The sequence below is a fragment of the Danio rerio genome, chromosome 11 (assembly GCF_052040795.2).
Source record: "Danio rerio strain M-AB ecotype USA chromosome 11, GRCz13ab, whole genome shotgun sequence".
In the NCBI taxonomy this organism is placed as follows: Eukaryota; Metazoa; Chordata; class Actinopteri; order Cypriniformes; family Danionidae; genus Danio; species Danio rerio.
In genome coordinates this window covers 36,472,501-36,486,027 of record NC_141031.1, presented here as the reverse complement: position 1 = coordinate 36,486,027, position 13,527 = coordinate 36,472,501, and the positions used below count along the sequence as shown (strand labels likewise).

Sequence of the window (13,527 nt, the reverse complement as noted above, 5' to 3'; positions counted from 1 at the left end):
AGGGGTGGGGTTGGGTGCCACGCCTCGTTTTTAAAATCGTACATTTTCATATGACTGAACTCGTACAAATTTTTACGAATTAGCCACTAAACTGACAAAACGTAAAATACTTACGTTTCCTCGTGAGATCAGGCTGGCATTTCCGTGAAATTACCATGAGGCAACACTACTGGATGTAGACGTTTAAAAACAACACTCACAAAATTTCATTGTATGATCCCCTATATACACTCAAAAAATACTTAGTTAAACTACTTAGTTAAAATAAGCTGAAACAACACAATTCTTGAGTTTTTTTGGAGGCAACTTAATTATTTTACATTCAATCCATTTAAAGAACTCTATTAAAGTGATCTAAGTGCAAAATCTAAAGCACATGGTGCAAAATCATTAAGGTGCATCTGAATCTACTTTTGCTATTTTAAGGATGGAAAAATACAGTCTGCGCCCTACTGAACTCGAATCAGCCACTAAACTGACAAAACGTAAAATACTTATACTTCCTTGTGACATCAGGCTGGTAATACTATTTTCGGGTATATATGGTTATATATATTGCGATCATAATTTTTGAAAGTATTACATAGCTTTGTAAATGTTTATTTTTACCATTGCCACAGCCATATCACCCTGCAGCCCAAGACCACTTACTCACTAAGCTAAGCAGGGCTGAGCCTGGTCAGTACCTGAATGGGTGGACCACATGGGAAAAACTAGGTTGCTGTAGGAAGTGGTGTTAGAGAAGCCAGCAGGGGGCGCTAATACCCCAGTAAAGGGGACACTATACTGTCAGTGGGCGCCGTCTTTCAGATGAGACGTAAAACCGAGGTCCTGACTCTCTGTGGTCATTACAACTTCCATGGCACTTCTTGTAAAGTGTAGGGGTGTAACCCCATGTCCTGGCCAAAGTGTCTCAATCGGCCCTTGTGATCATGGCCTCCAAATCATCCCCATCCATCGAATTGGCTGTCACTGTCTCTCCACTCCACCAATAGCTGGTGTGTGGTGAGTGCACTGGCGCCGTTGTCCTGTGGCTGCCGTCGCATCATCCAAGTGGATGGTGGTGGTGTGGAGAGACCCCCTCCTCATAATTGTGAATCGCGTTGGGTGTATGGGCATACACAATAAATGCGCTATATAAATACACATTACATTTAATGAGTCTCCCCATACAGTTTGATATAGCGATTGGACCCGGAAGCCACTTCGCGTGACATCACACTTAACAAGCAGATTAGGCAAGTCTAGTTTCTGCCCTGCATTTGTCCATTCATCAATCTTCTTCTATCATGGTAGCAACACCCATCTTCCTACAATCCAATCAGATCCCAAAGAACGAAATCATGCACTACACTGAAAAAATTACTGCATTTCTGCAAAATTGTTGCAAACTATGTATATGGGGTTAACTTCATTCATTCATTTTCTTGTCGGCTTAGTCCCTTTATTAATCCTGGGTCGCCACAGCAGAATGAACCGCCAACTTATTCAGCAAGTTTTTTACGCAGCGGATGCCCTTTCAGCCGCAACCCATCTCTGGGAAACATCCACACACACACTCATACACTACGGACAATTTAGCTTACTCACCTGTACCACATGTCTTTGGACTGTGGGGGAAACCCACGCGAAGGCAGGGAGAACATGCAAACTCCACACAGAAACACCAACTGAGGCGAGGTTCGAACCAGCGACCTTCTTGCTGTGAGGCGAACGTGCTACCCACTGCGCCACTGCCCTGTTAAACAACTTAAACAAATGAAATTTAGTAATGTTCAACTAAATTTGTTTTAAATTCAGCCCAAATAAATTGTTTACAACCACTTACCTTAAAAAAAAAAAAAGAAAAAAAAAAGTAAATCTAGGGAGTTCTTGTTTTCAGTGTTCCCTACATTTGGTTCTCATTTCAGGACCGTTTAAATTGGATGTACATGACAATATGGGTAAGAAATTGACAATTTTAACTTTCATTTCATGTTGACTTTAAATAGTAAACCGCGATGGTTGAATTGACATATGTTAATTCAACTAAGGCTGTTTAGTTTCATCTTGAGTAAAAACATGGAGTGCTTTAACGCAACTAAAGGTTTCCAAATTATTTAGTGTGCAGAAACTTTTTAATAGTATTATTACTTGAAATAGCTCACAATTCTGATTCAATTGGTTGAGTCAACAACATCAACAACATTCATTTATTCATTCATTCATTCATTTTCTTGTCGGCTTAGTCCCTTTACCAATCCAGGGTCACCACAGCGGAATGAACCGCCAACTTATTTAGCAAGTTTTTACGCAGCGGATGCCCTTCCAGCCGCAATCCATCTCTAAGAAAACATCAACAACAATCAAAACTCATCTCTTATATTTGTTGTTTTGAATAAAAGTGTCTGCTAAATGAATAAATGCACATGTAAATCTAGAAAAACAAGCACAACACTCTAGTTTAACTTTTCCACTGACTACCTCAGCATTTTCTTCAGAAAAGGTCTAAATTTAGTTCACTCATTTATCTTTTTTTTTTATATACAAAAGTGCAAATGTTTCCATGTAGAAACGGAAAGGGATTTCCATATTTATGACATTTCACATTACAGATGAAAGGTGTAAAGAAATATGACTCTAAAGACATGAATAGAAGTGTGTATTTCAGCACTCATAATGGCTGTGATGGCTGAAGATGGACATACTGTGAATGGCTCAGACCTCAATGACTCTTAGAAATCATTCACTGAAAGAGATGTGGAGTACTCTATAAAAGTTTGTCCTTCATTTACACGCACAGATGTCCAGAGCCACATGTTTACACAGCAGACTCTGTGTTTTCATGGTTCTTGTCACATGTTTATGAGCTGTGCTGTTCACATGGCAACCGTAGGAGAGGATGAGAACACAGGCAAGATCCCTCTGAAGAACCAGTGCACTGGAAAGTTTATATAGACAACTCTATCCGACATCCCTCATCCACTGTTTATCCTTTTATTTTTCCATTTATCCGTCCATCCACCCATTTAACATTTATCGGCATGTCTGTTCATTCATTCATTCATTCGCTCAATAAATAATTAATTAATTCATTTATTCATTCATCAATCCACGCAACTCTCTCTCTCTCTCTCTCTATATACACACACACACATACATACATACATACATATATATATATATATATATATATATATATATATATATATATATATATATATATATATATATATATATACATATATATATATATATATATGTATATATATATATATATATATATATATATATATATATATATACATATATATATATATATATATATATATATACATATATATATATATATATATATATATATATATATATATATATATATATATATATATATATATATATACACACATATATATATATATATATATATATATATATATATATACACATATACATATACATATATATATATATATGTATGTGTATATATATATATATATATATATATATATATATATATATATATATATATATATATATATATATATATATATATATATATATACACACACACATATACATATATATATATATATATATATATATATATATATATATATATATATATATATATATATATATATATATATATATACATATACATATATATATATACATACACATATATAAATATATATATACATACACGTATATACATACACACACACACACACATATACATATATATACACACATATATATATATATATATATATATATATATATATATATATATATATATATATGTATATATATATATATATATATATACATACAGTATATATATATATATATATATATATATATATATATATATATATATATATATATATATACATATATATACACAGTATATATATACACAGTATATATATACACATACACACACACACACACACATCAGTCTGTCAGTCTATGCATCCATCCAATTATCAATCCCTTTATTAAGGTATCTTTGTTCGTTTATACATGTATCTATAATATCAGTACACCCAGACAACCAACTATCCATCCATTTTTCTATTTATCTGTTTATCTATCCATTCATCATTCCATTTATTGACATTATCAGTACACCCAGACATCCAAACATATTTCTATCCTACTCTCTATTTATCCATCCATCCATATTGTCCATTTATCTATCCATACAACCAGACATCCATCAATTATTTATCTGTCCATGCATCCATCCATCCACAATCAATTTATCCATTTATCCATCAATACACCCAGACATCCTTCCATCCATCCATCCATCCATCCATCCATAGTATCAGTACACCCAGACATCCATCAATCCATATATCCATCAATCAATCCTTCCGTATATTTATCTATTCATGCATTCACCCATCCATCTTAATGTCTATTTATCTGTTTGTCTATACACCTCTACATTCATTGTTTCATCCATCCATTTATTCATTCATTCATTTTCTTGTCGGCTTAGTCCCTTTATTAATCCGGGGTTGCCACAGCGGAATGAACCGCCAACTTATCCAGAAAGTTTTTACGCAGCGGATGCCCTTCCAGCCGCAACCCATCTCTGGGAAACATCCATACACACACACACTCATACACTACGGACAATTTAGCCTACCCAATTTACCTGTACCGCATGTCTTTGGTCTGTGGGGGAAACCAGAGCACCCGGAGGAAACCCACGCAAACGCAGGGAGAATATGCAAACTCCACACAGAAATGCCAACTGAGCCGAGGGTCGAACCAGCGACCCAGCAACCTTCTTGCTGTGAGGCAACAGCACTACCTGCTGTGCACTGCGTCGCCCTCCATCCATTTAATTATCTTCCAAATATCCATCCATCCAGTTGTCTATACATATATTATTCCACTGTACTATTTATCTATCCATCCATACTCCATTTATCCATCGAAACACCCAGGCATCCTACCATCCATCTGTATATTTTTCTAGTTTTGTACATCCAGACATTAATCCATATTTCTATTCCACTCTCTATTTATCTATTTATACATCCATCCATCCCCTTTATGACTATACACCCATACATCCATCCATCCATACATCCATCTCCATCTAATTGTCTACTATCTATCCATCCATCTATCCCTCTATTTCCATCATATTGTGTTTTATTCATCCCATCCATTCATTCAACTATTTGTTGATATCACTGTGATTGTCCAGCCATCCTTTCTTTTTGTATCATTATGCAAGCACAGAAAACAGAGTTGGCGTGTAAATACTTGCTTTCACAAGGATTCACCTTTATTATTCTTTCTTTAAAGGCTGATGAATCATACTCCCTTCAACTGGTTCAATCTGATAATAATATGTTGCTATGACTCATAGCTTGTTTTCACAAACATGTTAAAAAACCGAGGAACAAATCACACCATAAAATGACATTAACAAAATCAATACACCTTATCTTACAAACACAGGTCCAACAAATCCTTTATTATTAGTTATTCTATTAGTCATATTTTGGATATAACCTGAAAATCCAACATGCATTCTTGTAATTATAACAGATTTTTAAGTAATAATTGCACTAAAACTTCTTTGTCAAGCCATCATATTTTACAGTACACTCCCAGATTTGGCTTTAAAAATGCAAAATAAAAAATGCAAAAAAAAAAAAAAAAAAAAAAAAATATATATATATATATATATATATATATATATATATATATATATATATATATATATATATATATATATATATATATATATATATATATATATATATATATGTCATCTGTGGTATCATATATATTCTGTACTACAAGCTTCCTTCTTGCTGCCATGTGATGTGTGAAACCCATCTGTGCAGCTTATCGCGCACATGCCATAATACAGTTGCTTATTTCATTAAAATCTCATACGTTCTCAAGCACAGACAAATCAAAGAATCCCGAAAGCGAGTTATTTGCATGAACTTACGGCAAGATGAATGTTATCGCTTAACTTTGGTCTGTAATTCCACTTGATGAATGATTGTGTCTCTCAACGCTCTTCTATAAAGCAGAGATGACCTTAAGACGAACAGTGTTATGACTCTGTTTATCCCATATCAAAGCGTCATGTTTGATCAGCCACAGGCCTGCTGGTGATTATACCATCTTTACGTAACTCCGAATGTTAATCAGTGCATTTCTCTGACCCAGAACTTCAGATGGACCTTTGTGCATGAGATGAATTGTGATGAATTCAGTTTTGAGGGCAAGAGAGGTCAAAAAATAAACAAAATTAAAAAGACGAGAGATATGAAATCCGGTAACAGCTTTTTGTTTACAAGATTATTGCTCTCAGATAGATTAGACACGGCTGCTCTTTATCCAGGCACATTAATAAACACTGACGCTCTCTTTTTCTGTCTGAAAAAAGCCAGTCGACTGCTGTTTCTGTTTATCACCTTGACTGACTGTTGCTGCAGATGCAAATGACACAAGGTTTTTTGTGCTTAGAGTGCTTAAAATGCAAATGTCATCTTCAGGATTCACATTTAGGCTTTGTTCAGAACACTAGCGGTAACATATATGGGAGCGCTAAATATAAGAGTATTCAAATTCCTTGAATATTTTACAAATTCATAAACTTTTACATTAAATATAGGTCATAGTGCAGTCCCAATACTTTCATACATCTTAGAAGCACAATGAAAGTAGATTATATTATTATTACAGTTTTTCTCAGTGGATTTTGTGCATTTCTCACAACACTATTCACATTTGCACAACAGTTAATGCATTTCTCAAAACAATTAGCACAAACTGCAATACCTAGTTGATAACCTGCAAAAGCATGCCACTTGCTCAAAATGGAGAGCTCATTCCTCAAAAGCAAGTATTAATGTCAATGAAAGTGTCAGTTTCATCAAGATGAAAAGTCCTGACACCATTGTTTATGAACAGGATAGTCAAATGGCTTTGTCATGTTTTCATCATGACAGTTTACTCAGTACATGTTTTCCAATGCAAAAAAAAAAAAGATTTTGGTGACACTTCCTGAAAATGCTCAAGACAGCACTACTATTTGCACAGCCATTTGAAAACTACAGTAAAGTTCGAACATCACTGCATTTAATGAGGTATCTGAGTACAAGACACTGAATATGTATGTTTCACGTTTTGACTGCATTTGCTTTTTGCAATTCTAATTTATCCACAGTATTGTGCAAAATAATACACCCTTATTTACAGTACAACAAACATAAACTCCCTTTGGGTAGAGCTGTGCACAACTGTAAACAATAGTGCAGTACATACTGGAACTTATCCTACAACATACACATTTCTGTAATATCTTACAGATACACAATATCTTAAATCATAAAAGACCATATTTGTACTTTAAATGTTAGAAGAAACACCCTTTATAATAAGACAAATATTAACATTTTACCCATAAATCTAACCCTATTAAACCCACTTTAAGTATTTTTATTTTCATTTTTCCCGGCATTGACGTAAATATTTAGTTGATAAATATAGATGAATCTTTTAGCTCACCAAAGTTATTTTTGTCTTCATTTTTGCAACAGCGTCCTCGTGTGGTTGATATGCAGAGCTTTAACCAAACATTTTCAAAAGTTTTTCTTTTACAGTGCATGTTGACGCAACAAGTCTCTGTGTATTTCACAAAGTAAACGATCCTTCGTTTTAAATAAGATGAAATTACTTTACTAACTGAAGATTTCCACGTTGAAATAGTGGATTTTTATGACTGTCCCGCGCTAATGCCATATAAGTCTCTGTTTGATAGAAGTCCGCTAAACGGCGCTGACGTCAGAGGAAGAGAGTAGTCATTTCTGGTCTGGATTCTAGCATATCCACTCTGAACAGTGATAGTGGGTAACCCCCACAAGATGGCGCAAGAACAACTTTTTGTTTATATTTTATTTAGAAAATATAATTAGAAAAAAAGTAAAGACAAAAGAAAGTTTAGAGAACAAAACTGAACAGGGGCTTAAAACACAGATAAATAAGAATTCAGTAAAATTACAATAACAGAAACAAAAAAGAAATCACCTATTATTAGTATTATATTTTTCAAATTGATTAAAGGTCTTTATAGCTTTACACTTTTTTACTTTTAATGGACTCTAAATATTTATTTATAAGTACACACAGGTAAAAATGGCTAATTGTTGGCATATATGCATGTGTCTTTTTTGTCTTTTTTCTTATTTGTCTTTATCTTGTTGTGTTTGCCTTAGAATTCTTTGCCCTCTTCTGTCATTATCAATGTAGTATTATTAATTTACATATTAACGTAATGGTAAATTAACATGCTTCATAATGCGCTTTGTAAGTGGGGGAACAAAAGTTAAATAAATAAATAAATCAGATGCTCACCAGTTTCAGTCTGAATAGTATATGATACCAAATAAAATATTTTCAAAATAATTGTTAAATAATACGCCATTGTACATTATATTATGGATATACATACACATCAATTCATGTAGGTTTTAAAGAAGACTTTTAGGGTATAATCACTGATCTATATAGAATGACTACTATTGATCAGTGGTATAAATATTTACATATGTAGATATAATAATATACTGTGTATATATATATATATCTATAGATCAGTGGTAGTAATATTACAAAGTTCACAAACGTTCTGTTATTATATCATAGACAAACGTATTATATTATATTAATTATATTATATTATATTATATTATATTATATTATATTATATTATATTATATTATATTATGAAAATCTTTCTAAAGAAGTTTGAAAGTTCTGCATACTTGGGGGAGTGGTGCTTATTTGTATAACCAATCAGAAGCCCAGCCGAGCAGCATGTGACCCACCTCGGAAGCTCAAGCAGAGTGGACTGCGTTCTTTAGGAAAACATCTTTGTCTCCGAGAGAGAAGGGGAAAAAGTGGAAAAGCAACAGATCGGAGGGGCGTCTTATGTTGTCGAAAAACATCTGAGTCGTCTTTCAGGATTAGCCGTGCTGAAGGGGATGCTGGGGGTGTCAGAGATGACGGGCAGGTACGTCATTTTAATATCATTTCTGATAAAAAAAAAAAGTAATATGTTCTGGCTAGTTTCCAGTCAGAGATGCAACAGTCTTTCCCTTACTTTTTTCCGTTGTTTTGTTGTTTCTGGTCTCCTTCCTTTTTCCATCTTCTTTTTTTGTTTATAGTTAAACTGATGGCGTTGGATGTGTGTTCATTATTGAGAGATTAACTGCAGAATTTCATGAATTGCTAGATGAGGGCGGATGCTAAGCTAGTTAGCCACCCTAGTGGAGTTTTCCTGGGACACACGCAAAGCTGGAGAGATATTCAAAACACCATAAGTGTTAAGATAAACCCTGTCATGCTGTAGCTAACTGTCTATAACATGTGACCCAATAAGTATTAGTTATTTGTAATGCGGTTATTTAATGTAAGTGCATTTCTGAAAAAATGCTACATTATGGGCATGTTAAATACTAAAAAGCATTTGATTTGGTTAGAAACCGTAACCGTCACAAAGTATGAGGTGACGTGAAAACAAATGGTTGATCCATTTTGGCAGAAGTGACAATCTGCTATCTTTGAATGTTATATCAGGTTTAGATTGATTCTAACACCTAAAAACTGTAATCATTAATTGCATTATGTACTTTACATGAATTCTCAGAGGTTTCATGTTTGTCTGTTTGGCATTTTGTTTGTTGTGGGACCAAATGAGCAAATTCCCAAACATTCCTGAGCCTGGACTCTCCCACAGTCTGATCCTCAGGGAAAACATGGATATAATCTACTTCCTGAGATATGCAGCTTCTGTAAACTGACAATTATCATGCCTATACAGGGATGATCAAGATTAAATCAGGTATTTTTTTATTCTGCTGAAACATGTAGAACCTGTAGACACCAACGCAGCGAAAAACAGCGATGAAAGGGACCGCACACTCTAGGTTTTTGAAAGATATCATTCATTGCTAGAGCTTTCAGATAACACCACACAAATTTGGTGCTGATACGATAAAATTTGTTGGAGGAGTTTGTTACTCTGTAAAACATGTCACTTCCTGTTGCCAGAAGGTGGCACTATGACTGTATCTGGATATTGGCATTTAAACCTGTTCAGGTCAGGACTGTTATCATGTGAATTTTGAGGCAGATCGGACAATGTATGCCTGAGTTATAACAACTTCCTGTTTTGTGGTGAATCAAAGTTTGTGAGGCTACCACGGATACGTCCTTTGACAAAAACTCTAGATTTTTAAAATTTACCACCTTTTTACCCTTTAGATCACAATACCCGATTTTGGTGTTGATCTGATAAAATCAATATAGGGAGTTTATTAAAATACAACACCTGGAAATGGTAAAACTTTTTCAGCTGCACTTTTTCAGCACAGGAAGTTAAAAATATCGTACTTCCGGTTGGGTTTGAGATTTCACTCCATTTAGATTTTTTTATGTAGATATTGGCATGTTTGATGTGTGTGCCAATTTTCGTAAGTGTGCACGGATCATAGCTCGAGAGCGTCCGTCAAAAGAGCATAGGTGACACTGTCGAGTCATTTTACCACGCTTGCTTCCAAAACCTATAACTAACGTAAACTTCTGGTTTGTGCAATGTTTTGTGAGTTTTCGTGCATGTTTAGACACTCAAAAACACGATTCATTCTAGAGAAGAAGAAGAAGAAGACTCGGTCCCTAATAAAAGATATTTGACATTAACCTTGTTTAACTTTTTTGCAATGTTTATTATAAAATACAATCGGTGTCTCTTCATCTCATGTCATTAGATATCTGTGAAACTTTAAAGATTAACGCTGCATCCAAAACTTCCATACTATACAGTATGCTAAAATCAGGTTGCAAGCCGAGTAGTATGTCCGAATTCATAGAATTTGAAAAACATATGCGAGAAGTACCCACCCGGATGACCTACTACTTCTGGCGAGATTATAAAGTGTGCATCCCATGCACGCTGCGCTATCCCATGATGGCCCGTGAGAGAATTCATGAATGGGAGCGACGAACTGAAGCAGTGGGTCATGTGACCATAACAAAATGTAGTACGTCCAAATTCTATTTATACGGCTCACATTCATACTGTATAGAACAGGGGTTCCCAAACTTTTCAGCCCCCGACCCCCAAAATAACAATGCCAGTGACTCGCGACCCCCAATATCCTCTGAGGTGGTTATAAATACAGAAACCTTGCATGCAATGACGCACACACCAATTAAATTTGTGTCAGTGCTTTAAATGTGCCAGAAAGTATAACCTGATGTTATAAAATCAAAATCCATCTGACGCTATTGCTGCCTTATATAATGTAATTACCCCAGGGGTCGCAATTCAATAGAACTAGTAACTATAAGCTACTATAGTAACTATATAGTAACTATAAACAACTATTTTTATTTTCACTATAGTTATGGATAAAATATGTTAATTCTTATGGTTTAATAAAAATAAATAGATTTTTGGAAATCACTAGGCGACCCCCCTTCATTGCACCGCGACCCCTCAGGGGGTCCCGACCCCCACTTTGAGAACCACTGGTATAGAACATACTTTTCTAACGGCCGAGTAGTACATTTAAATTCAAATGCAGTACCTACTGAGTAGTAAGCAGTTTCGAACGCAGCCTAAGACTCTTGAATGACATGAACAGTAAAATGGAGCATTTTTTTTTATCTTTATGTGTATAATGCTCAATTGACATTTAATTTCTCTTCTTTAAATAGTTTCTTGCACAGTTATTCTGGTAGTTATATTAAAATTAACTGATTTAGATGATTTATCAGTTATTAATGTGAAGTTAAAAGTTATTTAGTTTTGCTTTTATATCCCATTAAAATAAATGCATATGATAAGGATAAGTTTGGAGTATGAAAGTCAGCCAACTTACAGCCAGTCTAACTGCGTTTCAGACACTAGCAAACTTTAAACACACACACACACACACACACACACACACACACACACACACACAGCTTTTCTTCACACAGCAGTGTTAGACCTCGACTGTTATTCTGTGAGCTCTTGCATATGGAAAATGCTGTATGTCAAGACTGTCATTAACATCTCTTAAACACACAAATGATCTATTTATAGATCTACAGTATGTTAGTTCTCAAGCAGATCTCAGTTCACCATATTAGGGAAGGCAGCATTAGAACAGTCTTTAACATTATGACTGCAGTGAAGGGTATGAGGGGAAGTAAAAAACATCCACCCTCTCACAGCCTCGTCACTGGAGAAATGTCTGTTCAGGGAATCACACTGAGTCACTCCAGGGCTAATTCTGTTTGTGTGTGTGTGTGTGTGTGTGTGGTGTAAACATTGGTTGCACTCTTGCCAGGTCACTGAAATGGAGACACTTACTATCTTGTAAAGTGCCAGATGGGCTATATGGGATTTTTTTTTTTATCTTTGAGTAGAGAAAGATCACTCTTGAATCTTGATCTTTAACCACTCTCAAAAGCAGGAGGATGGCAAATGATGAAATGATACAGATATTAATGTAATGCCATTTAATAATATTAAAAATGAGAAGCAATCTAAATTTAAGGAAATAAATTAGGGTTTGTTTTACAGTATTTATTTAGACCAAATAAAAAGGTTTTACTCATAAGTTTCCACACATACAAGAAAAAAAATTGATGAATGTGGAAGCCGTTAGCCATTGAAATTAATAGTAAGTAAAATCACTATGAAAGTTTATGTTGACCAGTTTCCAACCTTCTTTAAAATATTTTGTGTGTTCAACAGAATTTTATTATAAATGAATGACTACAGAGTTTTCTTAATTTTTTTATGTATTAACTAGCCATTTAAGGTCAGTAAGATTTATTTATTTATTTTCTTCTACAGGGTTCTTACAGTCCAAAAGTTGTATTTATTTATATTTTCATAAGGAAAAGTTTTGAAAAAAGATAAACCCAAAATGTTTAGGACAAGTCATTGAAATTTGTGTGACAAAAATCGGTGTACTTGAATATGTTTGAGAATGATAATATTGAGTCAATTTTAATTGTGCCGTCCGTCCATTCATGTGAAGTTGTCTGTGTGGGGTTAAAAAAGCAACTCGCATTTTCAGCTTCACCTCATTCACTCGCTTTTACCTTAATTCAAGAAACATTTTGAGTGCTGTCCGTGTTTAACTACAGAGGGAAGATGCTGTAGTTACTAAAAGCTAATTGGCACTATTGTTCTAAGTAGGCCCATACAGAATCTGCACATGCAGAAATCCTCAGATTCTTAGCCCATCGAGTCTATTTATTTACTTGTGCAATGTGTGTACATTTATATTTATTCAGTTTTTTAATTAATTTCAATATTATTATTGACTGATATGCAGATGTTCATATGATTTATTTATGATTCAGTTTGTAAGTAATATTTTCTGTCTTTTAGTATAAGATAGACTTGCTTTGTTTACCAAATAAATGGATCTAAACATTAGTCAACAATAAATAAAAGTTGAAAAGGTACTGTTTTTTTACTTTATAAATTTTAGT

At 34.2% G+C, this 13,527-nt stretch overlaps 2 protein-coding genes across 4 annotated transcripts in view; one reads left to right on the top strand and one right to left on the bottom strand.

Annotated features, from left to right (window-relative positions):
- thsd7bb (thrombospondin, type I, domain containing 7Bb) overlaps window positions 1-13,527 on the bottom strand; it is a 190,388-nt gene that overhangs the window by 134,299 nt on the left and 42,562 nt on the right. The window lies entirely within an intron of this gene.
- The window catches only part of lims1 (LIM and senescent cell antigen-like domains 1), a 17,166-nt gene continuing 12,539 nt past the window's right edge, over window positions 8,901-13,527 (top strand). For both annotated transcript variants that reach the window (NM_001024389.1, XM_087272402.1), the window contains 1 exon segment: window positions 8,901-9,043. In NM_001024389.1, the coding sequence (NP_001019560.1) occupies window positions 9,015-9,043 (29 nt within the window). In that variant the 5' untranslated portion in view covers window positions 8,901-9,014.